General features: G+C 48.7%; 1 protein-coding gene across 1 annotated transcript; it reads right to left on the bottom strand.

Moving 5' to 3' along the window:
- Nucleotides 1–397: 397 nt before the first annotated feature.
- Nucleotides 398–20,033, bottom strand: TRAIP (TRAF interacting protein). Its single transcript, XM_004676151.2, has 15 exons — nt 19,869–20,033; nt 16,275–16,332; nt 15,692–15,775; nt 12,886–12,925; nt 12,183–12,310; nt 10,868–10,962; nt 10,269–10,382; nt 9,470–9,557; nt 8,823–8,912; nt 8,304–8,392; nt 3,299–3,454; nt 1,716–1,764; nt 1,294–1,443; nt 1,135–1,185; nt 398–944 (listed from the first exon to the last, which is right to left on the bottom strand). Exons 1-15 carry the CDS (start codon nt 19,964–19,966, stop codon nt 825–827), a joined length of 1,410 nt encoding a protein of 469 aa, XP_004676208.1. The 5' UTR covers nt 19,967–20,033; the 3' UTR covers nt 398–824.
- Nucleotides 20,034–21,017: the final 984 nt, after the last annotated feature.

Genomic DNA, 21,017 nt, shown 5'->3' with positions numbered 1-21,017 from the left:
CGAGCAATTTGACTGGCAGAATTCGGAGGGCAGGAAGGGAGATATGGGTGGTACTGGTAATTTGTTGTGCTTGCTGAGTACATTTGTTGAGTTACCTATGGCTAACTGAGTTACTGAGGCTAGTCCTCAGTTTACCCACTCACTTTGCTGCTTATGGCCTCTTGTGCCTGTTAGAGAGTGTAGGCAAAGCTGCAGTGATCTCACTCTTGTGAGCACTGCTGTGTACCCATGAACTAGGGTATTGAAATCGATTTCTGAGTCTAGATGAAGGTACCACCTTAGAAAGCTTGCCAAATGTTTTTTCAAAGTGTTGGTACAAATTTACACTTCCAGAGGTAGGTAGAAGAAATTTTGTCTTTTTATTTTGCATAGAAATTTTCCCCACATCCTCTCCCACCACCATCTCCCAATCCCACCCTGTTTGGCCCAGGCCGTGGCTAGTAGCAAGTATGGGAAGGGGCAGACTTTGGACCAAAGCTGCCTGAGAAGCATCAAAAACACTTTGGACCTTAACTTCAACAAAGGTCCTGGTCTGGAGGACAAAGGTATAGCCACATTTGGCTATACCGGGGTGACTAGAACAAGAGCATGTCCTCTGGCAGGAATGGTGAGCTGGTCACATCTGCTACCTCAAGTAGGTCCAGTATAGCTAGGGTGGAGCAGAGAGTGCAGTCTCTGGGTCTCATCCTTCTCCCCGTCTTCTCTATCCTTGCCCATGGGGCTGGTTCTAGAAGAGGGGCCATGCCCCCCATACGCTCTGCTGAGCCAGTCCTCAGCTGACAAGTCAGAGGCATGTATGTGCCCAGACAGACCTGCCGTTCTCACTACCACAGGAAAGCGTCGAGCTTGGCCTGGGAGGCAGGGAGGAGTGTCCTTGCCGCCACTCTCTGCTTAGCCTTGGCCTTGGCCTTCACAGGCAGTGGACGGATTATAGTCATGTCACTCTGAAGGAGGTGTCAAGGAAGAGGTTCTAAATAAGGGATTGAAAGAGAAGGCAGAAAAGATTCCGAGGCGGGTTGGGCAGCCCTGCGACTCCAGGTGAGGCTGCAGCCACTGGGCGGAGTCTGGAGTACAGGTGAGTGAGGGTGTGGGTTCTATAGCTCAGTTCAGACCAGTGACACAATATAAGGATACAGGTTGGATGAATTTTGTCCGGCCTCCAAGTCCATCGAAGCCTGTCCTTACCTAACGCAGAAGGAAGAAGTGAGGGGGTAAGACACTATAGTGGCTTAGAGGGTTTGGTCACCCAGTTCCACAAAGGCTGGCACTTGTCACTTGTAGGAAACCACTCACAGCATCTGTGCTTCGGCATGGCTCTACCCGGATCCTCTTGGGCTGCTTCTGGCCCAGGACTGCATTCCGGATGAAGAGAGGGAAGGCACTAGCAAGCTCTTCATCTGGCTCTCCCACACAGCACTGGCCGCCCAGTGAGAGCTGGGATTCCTGTAGGGGTGACCCCAGAGCCACATTTGATAAGCGAGGTGGCAGCAGAGGAGAGTGGGTAATGGCCATGGAACAGGATCAGGATCTCTGATGCCCCAACAGGAGGCAGGGAGGGAAGGAGCAGGATTCCAAGGGTGGCTCCGTAGTGCCTCAGTTCTAGGCGAGGGGTGAGGAGGCTCTGGCAAGACGCTGCCCTCGCAGAAGTCTAACTTCATATTCAGTCTGGCAAGAGTTAGACGGTTGATTATCTAAGCTTCTCGGAGAAACCTTACCTGCTTGGAGCTTTTGGGCATCTTCTTGGCAATGTCTTGAACAGGAGAGCTGCAAGCATGAGACATAAAGGCAAGAGGCAGGTGAGTAACACAGAAGCGGTAGTACAAGCCCACCACTGTCATGGCTGAGTGCTGGTCAAGGCACCTCAGTGATTGCCACTCCAGTGCAGACCTGTGACTAGCTGGAAGTCCACAGCCACCAGAGTGGTCAAGGCTGGGGCTGGACCGGCCCTGACCTTATGGCTTCTACTCGGGTTCAAGCCAATTCCAATGTACCTCAAGATCAGAGGCACCTCATCATGTCCCAGGCTTGACGTAGAACCAGGAGTCCAACTGATTCACCACCAGGAGGAGAAAAGCCAATTATGCCCTGACGTAAGCGGAAAGCAGCTAATGATCTCGGGCCTGGCCTTTTCCCAGGAGATCGGGAAGTGAATCCTCTCCCTGTTAGTCTGTGTGGGTAGGATCCGGGACATAATAATGGTCCTATGCCTTGCTCTCCCACTTCCAGCTCTAGATCTGGACACCGTGTTTTCATCCAATTGCTGGGGACGTGAGATGCTACATACCCTCTTCTGATAGGTATGTGGGAAGATGGTAGGTGGGAAGATGGTGACCAAAAGCTGAAATGTGGCTTCTCAAGCCATGATGAGAGAGGCAGGATCAGGGCCTGCTGACTCTGGACACCTCACTCCTGCCCCAAAGGCCGTGGTAAGGCCACATGATAACCACAGGAGTGTGAATCTGGGCAGGCTGATCTGAGCAGGGGCCCATGGTGGGCCCCCTCACTTTCCTCTGAAAGTGGTAGAAGTGTTTTCTAAGAAGTCTGGCAGCCTACAGGTTCCAGGGGCCCTGACTGCAACCCAAGCTGCATGCCCTGGGTATGCTTCTCATCCCACGCTGGCTCTGTGTGGTATGTGGAGGGGCCGAGAACACAGCTCACTTTGCCTTTTGCTTCTTTCTGGGTCTCCTCCCTGCCCCTGTCTAACATCTTAATTTTTCTTCTCCTGTTTAAAGTCTGACTCAGAGGAAACTTGCTCAGCGCTGGCTGCCCTCACCTGGGCAGTAGATACTTATGTGCACACGTGGGAACAGTTTTCTCTATCACCAACTACACTTGACTTGCCCAGCCAAGGAGATTACTTCCCAATTCCCAGTCCCACTGTGCCCCACTGCGTTCCACCGTTTCTCATGCAACCCTGTGAGCTCTCTGAGGTGGTAGGGCCCCGGGCTCCATGGTTTGAGATGGTCCTACCTCAAGCATGAGGCTGAGAGGCACACAATGGAAAAAAACGTTCAGAGATATTAAAGCACACACTGCCAGAGCTACCGCTGCTGGAACCACTTTCTCTGAGTCATATCTCACAACCTTTGAATGAAGGGTGGCGATGAACATTAAGAAAGCAAGAAAAGGGCTTTGAACAGTGAATGTCCAGGAGAGGGAAGAAGTGACTGCAACCCAGCCCAATCCAGCTGGCACTCACTCTCCTGTCAACCACGCAAACTTTGTTGGGCAGGGGCTATAGAAATCTCTTAGCCATCCTCCCTCCAGGCTGGGGACAGGACCAGGGACCACGACCTACTATGTCTTTTCTGCACAGAGCTTCTTGGCTTGGCTATGCTGGACACTGGGGGGCCGGGCAGGAGGGGTGTCCATATCAAAGGTGGCGTTGAGGTCAATTTCATCACTGAAGGCTGGCGGGCGAAGCTTCAGGTTCAGCATCTCCACAGGGGCTGGGCTGTAGGCAGACATGGCCTGGTTACTCGGAATCACAGAGACAGAGTCTAGGACAACAGTCCGTCAAGCATAAGAGACGGTTGAGACTGAAGGGTCTGGAGCCCATGCCTGGCTTAGGATGACCCAGCAAGGAAGGCTGATCTCTACAGTAAAACCACTTGGTTCACTATGGAAAACTGGAGGTTTCTCAAACTGCTAAAAATGGAGCTTCCATATGACTCAGCAATCCCACTCCTAGGTATCTACCCAAAAGACACAAAAACACTGATTCAGAAAGACACCTGTATCCCCATGTTTATTGCTGCTTTCTTTACACTAGGAAAGACATGGAGTCAACCCAAATGCCCAAAAGTACATGCCTGATTAAAAAGATGTAGTACATATACACAATGGAATATTACTCAGCAATCAAAAAGATAAACCCATGCCTTTTGCTGCAACATGGATGGAGCTAGAGAAGATCACGCTTAGTGAGATAAGCCAGAAAGAAAAAGAAAAATACTGGATGGTTTCACTCATAGCAGGAGCATAAAGGACCAGGGGGAAAAATAATAAGCAACTATATACCAGAGACATTTTATGGGGGTGGAGAGGGAAATAGGATAAAAAATGGGGAAAGGGGAAGTGCACAGGACTATGATGATGGCACATGGGTGATTTGGTGATGGGAAGCCCACAGGGATTACAAGATGGAAAAAGGCAAAAAATGATGTAAAAACAAACTATTATATTATTAAAAAAAAAAACAACTACTTGGTTCCGTCTTTTAATCACAGGATAAGTGAAAGTTTAAACACATGAAAGGAAGCAAACAAAAACCCATACAGAACCCAAATATACAAACAAAAAATTGTCTTCTGACCAAGTAATCTCATTTCTCAGAACACAGTGTAAGGAGTCAGTCATCAGAGATTGGTGTAAAGGGAGGTCCCTTTCAAGCTACTTATCACAACAAATGGCATGACATTAGAAACTGTCAAAAGGTCACCTCTAGCGGGGGCTGGCTCTTCTACACCTTGAAGATAAGACAAATAGTGAAATATTGTTTCTGGAGAGTAAACTTAGCATGGGTAAATGCTTAAATGTTAAAATGTAAAAAGCAATACCAAACTCTATATAGTAGGCTACAAATGAAAAAAATTAGACAAGATTGACTGAAAATTAAAGTATTTCATGGATCAAAAGATATTATTAATTGAGTAAACCGGCAATCTACAAAATGGGAGAAAAAATTTGCAAATCATGTATCGAGTAAGAGGTTAGTATCTAGAATATAGGGAACTTAAAAAAAAAAAACAAAAAAAAAACATAACCTGGGCCCTCCCTGATGGCGCAACAGATTAGGATGCAGCACTGCAAGCCAGCCACAATCAGGGCAAGTTCATCTCCGGCCCCGGAGGTGACCCACAAGGCACGGCAGGCCTCTCCTATCATGCCCATTGCTCCCCTCAGCAGTGTATTCCACTCAGTCTGCCTGTTCTGCTCCTCACTCAGTCTCTGGTGAATCTTCTCACCCCTTGCACCTCTGGCCTGTACCCGAGTTCTGTATCCATAAACAAATAAATCCTTTAAAAAAAACAAAACACCCTATTTTCCCTTTCTGCTAAGTGTCTTTCTTCCCTTTCTACCTTCTATCTTTCCCATAAAAAGAAAGGTATTTTGACAAGCTGTCCAGCTCCCTTCCTTGGACATTATTTCAAGATGAACTTTAGGCAGCAGCCTCCTGCCTGCCTGACCTACACCACGCCAGGACTTCTCTTCACTGACCTCCCTCAGCGGAGGCCACACTCCCCGAGGCTGCCTACCTGCAACCATGTAGGCCTCTCAGCAAGCCTGTCTCTTTCTCGGGGCAGGTCTTCCTTCCCACTTGTGCCTATGCAAGTGTCTTTTACTCCTCTGTCCTTTTCCCTAATAAACCTGCTCTTTAAATTAAATTAAAAAAAAAAAGAGATGAACTTTAGGAAAGCAAAGGAGTAAAGAGGAAAATATAAAAGTCAGAGACAGTGAGTCCAGTCCAGGAAGTGTTGGGGAGTTCCAGGTCAGCTGCCTTGCCTGCTCCTCTGTGCCCTGCAATCAGTGGTGGCCCCTATCTGTCAGTGTAGAAAATAGACACATCCCTGAGTATACACTGAGGTATCTGCCTGGGTGGATAGGAGTCATGTGTTCCACGTACACTGAGTGGCAGGAGGAATACAGTGGATCTCTGTGAGTAAATCTAGATATTTTCTCCAAGGCATTCCTGGGAGTCACATTTTAAAATTAAAGAAAAATACCAAAGCAACACGAAACACCTAAAATCAAACCCCCTAATTACCTTCACTTTTCTGTGTATGTTGAGGAGGGCACTCAGGCAACTGGTGAGATGCAGAAATCAGTCCCACCAGAGAGGCCTTCCTCAAGTACCCCCAACAGCTTCCATTGTCTTCAAGAGAATATCCATGCCTCAGGGCTGGCTAGAGACATGGCCCTCAGCCCCTTTCTCCTAGCACACTCAGCTGTCATGCCTCAGCATCTCCACGCTTACTAGCTTCTGCACCTGGACTACTCTTCCTGCAGATCTGATTATTGGTTGAGGGAATGTGCCACTGAGGTCATGAAAGCTTAAGGCTTCTCCCCTGTCTTAGGAGACAGCTGTCATGGAGCAAGAAACAGAGAGGGTCTTTGAGGAACCTGTAGTTTGAGGGTCTTGCTATCAGAGCACAAAGAAGATGAGAAAACTGCTGAGAATGCATTAACTAGTCTAGAGTTTGGACCCTAGAATTGAACGCTGAATTTAGAACAGACCGTGCCTCGCCCTAAGAAGGGCTAATGTTAAAAGCCACAGACCTGCTACCCTAATGTTTATGTCCAGAAAAATACAGGAGGAAAAAAAAAATAAAGTCATCCCAGATGCAACATGACGAGACATCCAGCTCAGTGCCATACAGATGCTGGCTTGTCAGATGTGGTGTCCTGCTGGCTTGAAAGACAGGAGAGCAGAGCAGCCTTTCTTGTAAGACGACTGCTAGCCCTGGCATGAGCTTACTCAAAATTAAGTGGGTACACCCCCAACTGGAAGCTATAGACCAAATTCCACGATGTGGTATGTCCTACCCACAAGGAGGTCCTGAGACCACCGGCTTCCTGAGGATGCCCACTAAACTTGTAAGCTCCTCAGAGCTCCATGTTACGGGGGCTCTTGGGTGGTCCAGCTGATGGGCTCTGAGGGTGGGGACAAAGAACCAGAAACAGAACCTAGTCGCCAAGATCAACCACATAACGGACCTTATGGAATCATGAGCCCATCACCTAGCCACAGCCCATGGTCAGTCCAACTCAAACTAAAGTTTAAAGAGACAACTGCAGGACGCCTAGGTAAGAATGAAAAGAATAAAACTGAAGAATTAAAGGTGAAAGAATGAGAAAAAAGCTGGCTTGTATGCATTCACCACACACACACACTGAGCAGATTCTCTGTATCGTCTGTGGAAAGGAGCATGTGTGCAAGGAAGCTGGCAGTCAGTCTGGCTCCCAGTGTACTCACAGCGGGCTACGTACATGCTGGGTGTGCAGAGGCAAGACAGGGCGGCCAGAACAGTCCTTCTACAGGGCTGCAGGCCCTGGCACGGGACTCACTCAGAGTTAAATGGGTTCACCCCCAACTGGAAGCTGTAGACCAAATCCCATGATGCCAGGTTCAATAAGACTCCAAAGTATTTTTGTGGCCCAGGGCACGGACCTCGCATCTGAATAAGAAGTGTTCCTCTGTGTTTGGTGGTGTGATTTGTCTGAAGTTTAAATATCCACTGTATAGCCCGCAAGGATGGTTCACAAAGGGCCTTAATGATTCATGGGGCCAAGGGGTCTGGGAGGTCTGGTTAAGGCAGGGAGTGTCGTGACGCCCAAAGACTGATATGTTGGACAGACAAGTGGAGGTGGTGGCAAAGGAAAGTCAGGGGGTGCCCCAGAAGTTAGATGCGCTGGCTTCAGCAACTGGTTGGAGGTGGGAAAGGGGGAATGCACTGGTTTCCAAAGGACAATGAAAAGTGGCTCAAAAAAGGCCCTCCCTGGTGGTGCAGCGGGTTAAAGCACTGCACTGAGAAGCTAAAGCCACTTCCGCATGAGTTCGAATCCCGCCTGCCCCGGAAGTGACCACATGGTGTGGCAGACCTCTCCTAACCTGCCTGCTGCTCCCCTCAGCAGTGTACTTCATCAATCTGCCTGTTCTGCTCCCCACTCTGTCTCTGGTGAAGCCTTTTGCCACCCCAGAGCCTCTGGCTGTACCCCCGTTCTGTATGTACAAATAAATAAATCTTAAAAAAAAAAAAAGTGGCTCAAAAAAAAGACTGGGTCACTGGGTTGTGTGCCTTCTGCTTGGGCCACAAGCTGGGCAGCTAGGTGGGGGCAGCCATGAGGACACAGCCAGATAGATGTCTCGGGTGAAAGAGGAGGAGAAAAGGGAGGCACACCTGGCAGGGACACACATCGCTGCCTGTTGGCTCCCTCTGCTGGCCGCTTAAACGTGCGCACACATTCCCAGAACCTGAGCAAAATTATTTTGGTGAGTGGTTTCATGTCGGTCTCAGAGTCTGGGCCCACAGGTGCATTTCAGGAGCCTGAGGAGGGCCTGAGAAAGCCTGTGCGCCTTCCCCTGCCTAGACCACACCGAGGTCCTCTCTGGGCCACCCTGGTTTCTCCCTGTCCTAGTCCAAAAGTTGCCTCAAAGCTGTTTTCCAGCTAAAGCTCCGCTGTCTTCCAGAGGAGGAAGTCCAGAGCCATCAGGCCCATGTGGCCCACCCACCCTAAAGCCAGGAGCAGACACACTGACCAGAGGGCTCTTCCAGCTGCACCACCAAAGAGGGTCAACAAACCTTTCTAAAACAAGGCGGTTCACAGTCTCACTGTCCGCTGGCGGCAAGTTCAGGGTTTCCTGTAGCATCGTTAACTTTTTTTTCAGACTCTTAAGAAAGAAAAGAGAAGAATGTGAAAAAAAAGGCCGAGACATCAACTCCAGAAAGAATTCCAAGGACAACTGGAATACCACAAAGGGGAAGTCCCCAGAGAAAAGAGCAAGGCCTGCAGCTACATCAGGCTCAGGAGCTGAGGACCACCCAGCCTCAGAATCCCTTGCTGGTGGCCCCCTTGTCTGGTGACCTCGCAGATGTAAGTTCAGGACAGACTGTGAGGGAAGGCCCACTGTGCTGGTAGCCCTGTGCTGAGCAGCCCACACTGGGCCAGAGCCCAGGTCCACACCCTGACCCTCACAGGCCCAGAGGAGCCCAGAACCACCACCGATTGGCACACAGGCTCCTGGGCAGGGTTAGCCCAGTCTCCTAAGCCTGGAGGGCACACACACCCTCATTTCCTGTCTGGGCAGGGATATGTCTCACCGTGATTTCCTTGTCAGCACTCTGCAAGTCTTTCTGGGCTGACTTCAGCTCTAACTTCGCCTGGTCCAGTTCAGAGTAGACTGTCTGCAACTACAACACAGGGAGGGAAGGGTGAACCAAGGGGCAATCACATGTCCTGCCCCTACCCTACAGCGTGTCCAGGGTAGTTCAGGGCCCAGAAACGGGGATGTGGGGATGTGGAGGAAGATCCTAGCTCTATAGAGCTAGGCCTTTGTCTGCAACATCAACATCCATCCAGAGCTTCCCAGGAGCAAGGGCTGCTTCCCATACCCTGCAGTGGGATGTGCATGCAGAAATGAAGGCAGCTGTGCTGACTGGATCAGATTCCAAGGGCCCTCCCACCCTGGGTCTGGTACTTCAGGCCTCTGAAGTCAGCATTTTCGGGACTGCGCTCTCCAGTCAGTTTAGGTACCCAGTAGAGGGGAGCGTAAGTGTTCACATGCTGGGGGTGGGGGTGGAGGAGTCCCTTCATGATCTTCTCCTCTAAGTGGACAGCCCAGTTGATCAGAGTCAATGCCCAGTAAGGACCAGTAACCAGGCTCTGAGGTCTCATGGACGTGCTCAGAAGACATAAATGAGCACGGCCAGTCACTTCCCCCCTCACCCTGTGCTCGCCATTGCGTTACCTTGTTTCTGGAAGAAAACAAGTCTTTCCTCAGCTTGTCAGCTAGCTCTCCTGAAGCCTTCCGTGCCTCTTTTAGATTCTCGTACTCCCTGCAAAGGGACCACAGAAAGAGGTATCAGAACACAAGTCCCTGGTCATCAGACTGAGCCATAGCACCAACTGAACACAAAACCCAGTCCAAGCCCTCAGCCAATTTGCACTCCTGCTCTGACACCTGAGCCCAACAGGGACAAGGAGGTCCTGCGCCCAGTGACCAGTGACGTTTGTTTCCTGCCTGTCTAGCATGAAAACAGGATTTTAGAGGGTGTGCAGGAAGCCCTGGTCCCACTAGGGGGCCCCGTATACCATCCAGCCCCTACCGGAGGCATTTGGGATCCTCAATGTTGCCAACCAAGTGGCCCCTTTCCCAACCTTACACCCAAAGTAGTGAAGAATCCCAGCAAGGCTCTGCATGCCAGCCAGGCAGGTCAGATCCCAAAGATCACGGTGAGGCTGTAGTCCAGACAGCTGTGCCAGTCTCCTTGGAAATAATACTTACGATTCATAGTTAAGTCTCTCAACGACGCTAGAAGCACTGTTACTACTTTATCTATGGGGACGCTGAGGGCCCGAGAGACAAAGAAACGGGCTCCTGGCCACACATGAGGTGGGCTCAGGGCTTTGTACAGAGCCGCATGGCTCTAGAGCTCGGTCCGTGAGTGCACCTACTCTACTTCACCAGATGGGAAGCAGACAAAGAGGCAGGGTTGGGGTGTCATGGGTTGGCTCCTAGGCTCAGAGAGAGGGACCAGAGTACACACTTCTTGAGGGACACACAGTACACAGCCAGCTGCTCCACCGCCGACTGTCCCACACCCATGTCTCGGATCATCTCCTCCACCTCGGGCCGCTGGCTCTGAAGCAGGAGATCAATCCTGAAAAACACCCAGCCCACGGCATTTCAAATCTGGAGGCTGACGGGTAGGTACCTAGTACAGCGCTGCCTCTCTTTGCTGCTGTTGCTATGGTGACAGCCTGGGCTGCTAGGATGCTTTAGCAGCGGGTCTGTCCAAGGAAAGGCCCGGAGCAGAGCTAAGCACAGCTGCAGGGATGCTGCTGGGGAAGTGGGGTGCTGAAAGAGGGTCTCAAGGTCTGGGATCTCAGGAGAAACGTTTTTAGAACAGAAGGCCTGCCAGGCCGTCTGGCCAGAGGCAGCAGGGACAGGAAGGAATGTGGGCAGGGTCCCCCTGGAAAGTAGCGGAGCCCACAGGAGCTAAGAAAGGAGACTGTGCCCAAACCCCGCTTTGCAGCCTATGGAAAGTGACCCAAACCCTGCTGCTATCCTGAGATGTGCCACCGAGTGGTCCTGGCTACCTAGGTGGCTCTGTCAGCACGGGGCAGGCGCAAGCCCCAAGCTCACCTCTCCATAGTCTTCATCTTGTTCCTGAGTCGGCGAGCCTCTTCCCGTGCTTGTTTGGCCTCATCCTCCTGCTGCTCCAAGTACCTCATCTGCTTCTAAAGAGCCAACACACACAGACCTGTTGCTGGCAGGCTCCCAGTGGCCGTGGGTAGTCACTAGGACACTACAACCCTAGAACTGCTCGCTTTTCAAAATGCGAACAACCATATGCCCCCAACTCCTGCAGGCTGCTGGGTTCCCCCCTGGTTTGTGATTTTTCTGCTAATAGGTCCAAGGACAACTGCTTCTTTTTCCTCCCTGTCTGGTTCCTCTGAGGTATATCTTATCAGAGGCACAGCCCACAGCCTATTACATGCTCATCTGGGCTGCCAGGGTCCAGTGACCTGGCCTCATGGTGCAGTCCATGCAGAATTCTGAAGATGCCCGGTGTACAAATCCAGGTTTCTCCCTCCACCACCCACAACCACACAGCATTGCCAGGATAGGAGAGCTGAGTCGGCAGCAGCTGGCTAAGCTGCCCTCAGCCCAAGACTACTCCATCTCTGGGAACACCATTAGACACTCCTGCTCCACAGCTAGGTGCTGGTTTGCGTCCACCCTCCCAAGGGACAGGTCCCACGACCCAGCTCGGCCACCAAGGAGGAACAGAGACAATGAACACCCTGGGGTCCTGTCTGTTTACAAGGAGGGCTCCCTTTCCCTTTCAAAGGCCATCCAGTAAGGACTGCTCCTGCCTACAAGGCCAGAATATCAATTGTGACTTCAGAGCAATAGCCTCGTGCCATTGGAGAGCAAGAGGCTCACCAACCCAGGCTGATACAAAATTCATCTGGGTCTAGAGCTGCTTGCTCTGCAGGCTTTGATCTGCCTGGTCAGCTCAGCATACCTGACTTCAAAGGGCCCTTGCTCCTCCCTGGGATGTTGTTTGATCCAGTTCCAGAAAGCAGCCCGACGAAGGACTACTGTGCTAAGAGAAGGTTCTTCTGAGTGGCATCATAGGTAGAGCACAAACCACTTTTGGGAACATGGTCCTGCCTCACTCGGGTCTTGGCAGGGCAGCCCCTCCATGAAGCGCTGGGAAGGCCTCAGCTCTCCAAACCATGGTGTGCACAGCCATACACATATGCAAAACGGCCCTTTTCTTATGGATAAATACACTATTGGAGACCTGGGGAAGAAGAGGTTCACCTCCATTTTAAAACTGTATAAACCAAGGTACTGACCAAGGCAGGAGTAGATAATAAGCTTAGAGTGGTGAGCCCAGGACTTGTTACATCTCCTCACCAACTTGTGCCCATATTAAGTGGGGACCCACCTTGAGGGTGGAGCACAGCATTTCAGCCTTATCTAAGGCCTTCTGCAGTGATTCCACGGTGGCATTGCGCTCCTCCAGAGTGTCCCGCAGAGTGTCAATGATGGCCTGGCTGTCTCGTTTCTCCTTCTCTATAGTAGGGGTGAAGGGTGGAGATGAGGAAAGGCGCGTCTAACCATGAGCCTGAAAACCTGGGCCCTTGGCCTCTAGTACCCACCATGAGGCAGGCTAGGAACAAGTCTCAGGCCAGAGGGCTGCCCACCTCTGGCACCAAACAAGGGAAGCAGAGTAAAAGCCATTCCACTCAGGGAATGAGTTCCTCTTTCTATTGCCAGAAATCACTTGTGTAACTGTTTACTGCTTCCCATGGGTCTAGTTAATCATCCCAGATCTCAAGCTAGTTTGGTTCCAGCCAAACTCTGGTTGACCTGTCTCCTACAAATATTCTGTCCTATCAGATAACCCCCTTCCAGTCTGGGTCCTAGACAAGAAGCTCAGGTAAAGAGCAGAGGCTCACCTGGACAAGGTGAATGTCTACAGTCACCTTTCTCCTCCTTTTTGCCAAGCACAGAGCTGCCAAGACTCTTGGACATATAAAATTGGAAGAGTCCCTGGCTTTGCCGAGGGTTATAGGTCTTCCTCCCGTAGCCTCCCTCTAGCACCAAAGCAGGAGCTTCTTAGGGACCCTTATTTCTTGCTAACTTACCTTTCTGGGAAAGCTGGGCTCTGATATTATCCAGTTCATTCTGTAAGGCAATATCCACAATAAACAGAGGAAGGCAGCATCATTGCTGCCTCCACACAGCCTCCTCCAAGGCTTGTGGGAAGGCTCAGCAGGGACAGAGGTGTATAGATCCAGGGGTGCCCACACCTCAAGGCCTAGCTGGACCTCACTGTCTTTTTTTTTTTTTAAGATTTTTTTATTTATGCATATAGAACCAGAGTGCAGGCCAGAGGTGTGGGGCAGTAAGGGGATTCACCAGAGACAGAGTGGGGAGCAGAACAGGAAGACTAAAGAAGCACACTGCTGAGGGGAGCAGTGGACAGGTCAGGAGAGGTGTGCCATGCCATTGGATCACCTCCGGGGCAGGGATCGAACTTACACTGAAGTGGTTGCAGCCAGCTTGCGGTGCTGTGCTTTAACCTGTTGTGCCACCAGAGAGGGCTCTGTGTGTGTGTGTGTGTGTGTATGTTTTTAATTAAAGTAAGTACAATGTTAGAAAATAACCTTGGGAGCAAGACCCCAGCACAAGAAAAGAAGCAGAACAGGGGCAAAAGAAATGGGGTCGGGCCTCTGTGATCAGTCAGCAGGGGCTTCCATCACGTCCTTGGCCCTGTGCTGGCTCTTACCCTGTCTGAGCATCAGTTGCATTCACTGGTGTCACAGTTGAGATGGTCAAAGACCGAAGCCACCATCCTTCCCCCGCTACCCTGGAGCCTGCCACTTCGCAGTGTACACTCTCTAAGTTGGCTTTGTGGACCAGAAGCCTCCTAGTCCCAGAATCAAATAGGGTAAGGTGAGCTACCAGGACAATTTTGCTCCCTGGATGAAACCTCACAGGCTCTAAACTGGGTTAAATGAGCCTCTCAAAGGCAAGGCATACTTTCCAAAGTGACTGCCACAGATCCATTGAGAGGCAGGGGCGTAACTCAGCCAGTTTCCATTCAGAAGGGCCTCCTTATGGCGTAGGGGATGAATCTCAGCACTGTCACATCTACAGCCAGAGCTCAATTCCCTGGCCAGTGAGCAGACCCACATGGTGCAGTCCTCTCCTGTCTCACCCACTACTCCCCTCAGCAGTGTATTTCCGTGGATCTGCCTGTTCTGCTCCCCACTCTGTCTCTGGTGAATCCTCTCACCTTCTACCCCTGCACCTCTGGCCTATACACAAGTTCTTCTACGCAAAACTTAAAAAATCTTTTAAAAAAGTGTTTGTAGGCCCTCCCTGGTGGCGCAGCGGGTTAAAGCACAGCACTGAGAATCTAAAGCTGCTTCCGCATGAGTTCGACTCCCGCCTGCCCCGGAGGTGACCACATGGCGTGGCAGACCTCTCCTGACCCGCCCGCTGCTCCCCTCAGCAGTGTACTTCGCCATCTGCCTGTTCTGCTCCCCACTCTGTCTCTGGTGAAGCCTCTCACCGCCCCTGAGCCTCTGGCCTGTACCCCAGTTCTGTATGCACGAATAAATAAATCTTTAAAAAAAAAAAAAAAAAAAGTGTTTGTAAAAGTCCAAAGCATTCAACACTCCTGTGGGGAAGAGAGGTGGCTAATTTATAAGCAAAAAAAACCCAGGCTTTGCAGAACCGAAGGGCTTAGCCAAGGGTTCACAGTGGTTGCTGGATGAAATCCAGGCAAATCCTCCTCCACATCACCACTCCCAAGTCAATACAAGACTCAGAGTCTCACATGTGACTATTACTAAGGCTCTACCCCAGTGGGTGACGTGTCTCTTAAATTCAAACTTCCCACCCCGGAGTCTGGGGGTAGGAGCTTTTGGTGGTTGCTCTGGTCTGTAACAGAATACCTGGAAGTGGAAGTGATGGGTAGAGAAAGGCATCCATGGGTTGCCTGACAACAGACTCTAGCCCTAGTCTACTTTGAGTCATCTGGGTCTTTCTATACCTAAACAGGGTACCTTCCTAGCCCTTCCTCCAAACCACTGAAGATGTTGCATCCCCCTGTCTCCCAGATCTGGCTTTGAAAGCCAAAAAGAAATGAAGCTGCCTTTATTGCTTTTATCACAGAGGTCATGCCTTGGAACTGGGGACAGTCATGATGATGAACATACTGGCTCTAAACACAAAAGCTTTATGTGTTGAAGCAGTGAAGTTCCAGGCACATCATAGAAGATGGGGAGAAGGTCAAACAGGACCCTGATCTAACAGATGCCCAGGAAATTAACCATTGGAAGCCAGGTTCGGTTGAGAGCTCCAGTATTGCTTCCGCAAGAGGTCTTTGTGGATAAGCCCTCTTATCCACAAAGTTAAGGTTTATACTTGGAAAGGAAGCAGCAGAAGTCCATCCTCTCCTGTAGTGTGGGTTTCTGCTTTGGCTGTACAACTTGATGCCAAGAGATTGTCTGGGAGAGACCAGGCACCTGGCTATACTATGTTCCCTGGGTAGTTTTCAGGCATAGCCAAGTGTGTGAACTTCGGTGGGTCCATACAGCTTGTCTGGCTGAAATGTCTCTAATTGTTCCATGAGGTAAATGGGCTGAGAACGATGGTTACAGACCCTCTGCAAGGTGAGGAGAACTCAGGGTGAGGAAATCTGCCCTTGGGTCAGATAGGCCCTGAAGTCCCAAGGGGAGGATTCACAGCAAAATTGCTCCCTTCATCCCTAATTGTGTATTTCTCAATGACTGGGTCTTATGGCTTATCCTCTGCTCTCCTGGCCTATTCCTTTACCAAGTCTCCTTCCAGAATGCCATCTAGATACTTTCCCTGGATAGGAGCAGAAAGTGATCTCTCAGATGGATTGTAGTTCAGCAGAGTGAGGTAAATCCCAGTTACCTTTAAAAATTCTGCATCTAAGACACTTTCCTCTTCCTGGGCAAGGTCAAAGAAGAGCTTATTGATAATGGATCTTCTGCCAACCTGGAACGGAGAACAAGATAGAATATGACTGTCCTGCTGCATCGGGGCAAGGAAGACAGGGCAGTATGTGGAGCCCTGCAGATAGGCTATTCTCAGGCCTGACCTCTCAGATGACCACTGCAACTATGTAAGTCGCCCAGCCAGAGCCACTGGTTTGCTGGTTACTGAAGTTATGTCACTGCAGACCCATGTAGTGACTACTGAAAAGGCACCCCAGCTCTATGTATGAGGCATTAAGGAAATGGGAGAAACCAGAGAAGGAAGCCAAATCTACCCAGGTGAAGATAGTCCCAGTAACAAGTACACCTGCCAGCTACCATGGAGCATAAGTAGGCCTCGGGGCCACTCAAAGGCAAACGTGAGGCTCAACCAGTCTCAAACAGTTAGGGTCCAAAAAGGTCAAAAACACTTGATCAGTTTCAGAGATCTCTCCTCATTCCCACTCTCTGTCAAGGAAAAACCATTTCCAGTTGCAGTGGTTCTACCCCACCATCCTCACCTGGATTCGGCACTGGGGGCAAGTCCGACTTGGTGCTGTCTCGAACCACTGAATTAGGCTAGAATGAGAAGTAGAAAAACATGCTGGTGAGCCCTGGCTTGAGTACAGGTCTATAGACCAGTAACTTCCCTGACCACAATGGGGTCTGTTCTGCTCTTCTCCCATGCAACAGAGCAGAACCACCAAGAGTGAATGCACATCGAACAGAACTAACTGGTACAAGCACTCAGAGCAGTTTGGTCCCTTTTTTTTTTTTTTTTTCATTTTTTAAATAACCTGCTAACTTAGCCTTGTCTACTCCGGAGCTGACCTTTTGTTAACCTTCTTTAACTAGGGGGCAATGGTCAAAACTCAGGATCAGTCAGAGATGAAAACTCTAATAATTCCCCTACTTTAATCTGGAACTCCCAAAGGGCTACACTTTCAAGTAAAGGTAAACTAAAAGTAAAAGCAAGTAGCAATAAATGAAAAACAAAGCTCAGCTTTGCATCATCTATTTGGGTGGTCCAACAAAATCTCCAACTTAAAGTAGTCTCTGATTAGTTGACTCTTACCCTCAGGGGCCAGAGAGAAAAGGGATCAATTCTGGAAGATGATACCATTAATCTACGCCTCAAATATTTTTTTCTGTAAATAATTCCTCAAGTACTATATATAATACATAATCAAAGCTAATCATGTAGGATGGGAAATTACCAAGCAATGAGAACAAGTGTGCCTATAAGAACAATGGATGAATAACATAAACATGACATCGAGGAAGAGAAGCCAGGTTTTAAAAGAAAGCATATGGTGTATGTGTACATTTACAAAAAGTAAAAAAATAAACAAAATTTATCTATGTACTACAAAGATAGTGGTTACCCTTATGTGTGGGAAGAAAGAAATGGGTGGGAATGATGGAAAGTGTGCATGAGGAGGCTTCCAGAATGCCAGTGTCTGTTTCTTTGTCTGAATTCTGGGCACAAAGGAGTGTATGGTGTGTGAAAAATTCTGCATGCTATACATTTGTTATAATAATATATATTTTTTCCTTCACAGAAGAAAAAAGTACTACAAGCGCAAACCAAGATCATATTTACAAAGAGTTAGATATTGGAATTACTAGACATATACCATAATATGTTATGTTAAAGAATTAAAAATTTTAAAATGATTATAATCAAGGTCAAGCTATCAGTAGAGAATTAGAAAATAAAGGGTGACTGAGCAGAATTTAACAAGAACCAAACAAAAATTCTAAAATTGGAAAAATGGTCATAATTAGGAATTCTATGGATGAGTTTAATAGCATCATAGTTGAAGAATTAGTAAGCTGAAAGCTAGGTCAGAGAAAACACTGAGAATTTAAAAGATGGGAAATGATGTAAAAGATGATAAGAAACACAAGAGATATTGAGAAAAGGTCTAGCATATATATAACTAGGAGCTCCAGAAAGAATTAGGTAGAATAACGCCTGTCTATACTACAAGTATGTTTGCAGATATGATTAAGTTAAGATTCTTGAAACGGAGCAATTATCCAGACTTGCCCCATATATCACAGTGGTCCTAGAAAGTGAGTCTGGAGTGTTAAGCGGAAGAACAGAGAGAAATGAACATAAAAGATAAATGGATTTGAAGATGGAGAAAGGGACTATGGAACCACAGAAGGTACAATTCCACTTACACCTTGATTTTAACCTACTAAGAAACCACTAGGCATCTAGTGATCATTTTGAGATGAGTTAGAATGAAAATACAACAAACCAGAATTAGCCTAAGCAGTGCTAATTGATGGCAGTAAACACATATTAAAAAAGACATCTAGCCCTCCCTGGTGGCCCAGCAGATTAAAGCGCAGCACTAAGAAGCTAAAGCCATTTCAGCATGAGTTTGATGCCCCCCAGGTGACCCATGTGGCGTGGCAGACCTCTCCCGACTTGCCCCCTGCTCCCCTCAGCAGTGTACTTTGTTGATCTGCCTGTTCTGCTCCCCACTATGTCTCTGGTGAATCCTCTCACTGCCCCTGCATCTCGGGCCTGTACCCCAGTCCTGTATGCATAAATAAATAAATCTTTAAAAAAAAGAAAAAGAAAGACATCTTTTAGGGTGACCATTATTTAAAAAAAAAAAAAGAAACTGAAAATAAGTTGTGGTGAAGATGTGGAAATTGGAAACTTGTGCACTGCTGCTGGGAATAGAACATGGTACAGTCACTGAGGAAAACGGTAAAGCGGTTTCTCAAAAAATTAAATGTAGAGTTAGCATATGATCCAGCTCTTCCACATAGCTCAAAAGAAATGAAAGAAGGGGTCTCCTGGTAGCTGAGGGGTTAAGTCTCAGCGCTACCACCTCTACAACTTGAGTTCGATTCCTGGCAGGAACTAAGGCACACAAGGTGCAGCAGTCCTCTCCTGTCATGCCTCCTGCTTTCCTTAGCACTGTATTTCAGTAAATCCACCTGTTCTGTTCCCTACTCTGTTTCTAGTGAACCATCTCACCACCAGCCCCCCCACACACACACACCTCTGGCTTATACCCCAGTTTAAAAAAAAAAAAAAATGAAAGCAGAGACTCAGACTCTTGTACACCAATGTTCACAGGAGCATTTTTCACAAATAAAAACATGAAAACAACTCAAGGTCCCCTGATAGCTGAAGGGATAAACAAAAGGTGATATTGTACAACTAAATATACTTAGCCATAGAAAGGAATAAAATTCTGGTATATGATACACATCATGGTTGAATCTTGAAAACACGATGCTTAGTGAAATAAACCAAACCCAAGGTAAAAAGTAAGGTATGATTCCAGCCACCATATTATCAGGGATCTAAAACAGGAAAATTCATGGAAACAGAAGATAAAATAGAGGTTTCCAGCAACTGGGAGAAAGGAGAATTACAATTTAACAAGTTTAGAATAACAGAAAACACACTACTATAGATAGTGGTGACGGTTACACAGCATTGTGAACATACTGAATACCACTGAACAGTACAGTTGCAAATGGTTAAAATAGTAAATTTTATATTATGTATATCTACCCCACAAACAAAAAAAGGAGCTCAAAATCCACATGTCCACAGACGCTACAAGAATCTTTCTCCAACAGCTGGCTTCTACAGGGTCAGGAAGATGACTTGATCAGGGAGCACACTGTCGCTCAGGTTTTAACCTGGCTTTGCTGGTCTCAGTATCTGAACAACCAGATGATTCTGAATCATTAGAATCATTCTAAAAGATAAAGCAAATCACGACAAATCCTCCTCTCTGGTAGCCAGAGACCATAAAACGGCTCCTTAATGTTAAAACTTACCTCTGCCCCGGCTAATAGTTTTAATGACATTTCTTTGCACAACCAATTTAGGAGTCCCTACTCTTCAGTGAACCAACTCAGTCGCACCCCGAGATTCTGCTCAGCTGTCAGCTCCCGAGGGAGGCCTAGCCAGACCCTTCACCGCCCAGGCCACAAACTACCAGTGGGGTTCCGTCTAGAGCGGTCCTTCACGCGTCTGCGTTCGGAAACAGATCGTCCTAAGGCGGGACACCCCACGGTCCCGTAACCCTCCCGGGAAAAGAGGAGCGCTCAACCCGACACAGGTCACTCACCAGTGCAGGTGGAAAGTGTGACCGCAGTGGATGGCGGCTACGTCACGGGAGTGGTCGAAGAAGTCAGAACATATGGTGCACAGAGCACGGATAGGCATGATGACTGGACTCAATGAGCCCAGGTAACCAAGGAAACCGCAACCGGTCCAGCTTTGTAGCCGCAGACCCGCGTCTCCTCTCACTTCAAATTTGGCTCCACTAAGCGACTTCCTGGAGTAGGCCGGAAGTGACAACACGGACATGGGGCGGAGCCTGAATGTCGGCCTGGATTGGACAACCCCCGGGGGCGTGGCCTGTCGGCATGACGGCCGTAAAGAATCCTGGGGAAGTGGGCAGGATTCTGTAGCTGTCTGCCATTTACAGTAAGTCAGCGAGGGCGCCGCGTTCGGTTGCAACCTCGAGCTTCTGTGCCGCCAACCCGGCCACTTTTGGGGCCAAGTAGAGAGTTATGACCCCAAACCACAGCTTGGTGCTAGGCGGGCGGGGCCCGGGCTCTACTGCCCTTTTCTCTCAGGGCGGTCTTCATGGCACCTCTGTAGAGTCGGGGAGACCATGGCCCTAGGGAATGGGGCAATAGTCCCGACGGAGGGCGGGTCACCCCCCAGTACTCTGGCTGCCCATATTTCTCACAGACCAAAAGAATGCCACACTCTCTCAGCCTTCAGCTGTGTGGTCCTAGAAACATGGTCCTAGGGGCTAACCTCTCAGAGCATCCCAGGTTCTCCCTGGCTTTGTCCAAACGAGGCATGCCACTCCCTACCGGTACACCGACTTTAGCTCTTTTTATAACTCCCTGAGGATCAGTTATGTCTCAGGACTATAGTAGGGTTGGAATTTTGGAGGCCTTAGATGTTTCACTGACCAGTGACTAACAAACCCTTTTTCTTTTTTAGTATACAAACACGGGTTCTAAATGTAACGAATCCCTTTTTGAAAAACAAAAAAATGTTTTCTCATAGATTATCTGGATTTATTTCACTGAAAAAGGATCGTATTGACCATCAGTGAGCATTAATGTTAAGTTATGGGATGCAAAACATCTTCAAGAAAATTTCCTTTGCCCTGAAAACTTCCCCTTTAAAAGAAACCATGGAGAAGTTATCTTGACCACCTTCCCTAATTAAGAATAGGATATCTGGTGAGTTCATC

The sequence above is a fragment of the Condylura cristata genome, unplaced genomic scaffold (assembly GCF_000260355.1).
Source record: "Condylura cristata isolate star-nosed mole 26May11 unplaced genomic scaffold, ConCri1.0 scaffold00004, whole genome shotgun sequence".
NCBI classification, from domain to species: domain Eukaryota; kingdom Metazoa; phylum Chordata; class Mammalia; order Eulipotyphla; family Talpidae; genus Condylura; species Condylura cristata.
This window is presented reverse-complemented; position numbering and strand designations above follow the sequence as displayed.

Bases quoted from the DNA above. Each gene is read 5' to 3' on its own strand.
- TRAIP (XM_004676151.2), bottom strand. From the start codon at position 19,966: ATGCCTATCCGTGCTCTGTGCACCATATGTTCTGACTTCTTCGACCAC. The intron at 8,393-8,822 runs GTGAGACATATC...TTCTTTCTTAAG, and splicing joins GTGCTGACAAGGAAATCACG to AGTCTGAAAAAAAAGTTAAC. The intron at 3,455-8,303 runs GTTTGTTGACCC...GTCTGCCTACAG, and splicing joins AACCGCCTTGTTTTAGAAAG to CCCAGCCCCTGTGGAGATGC.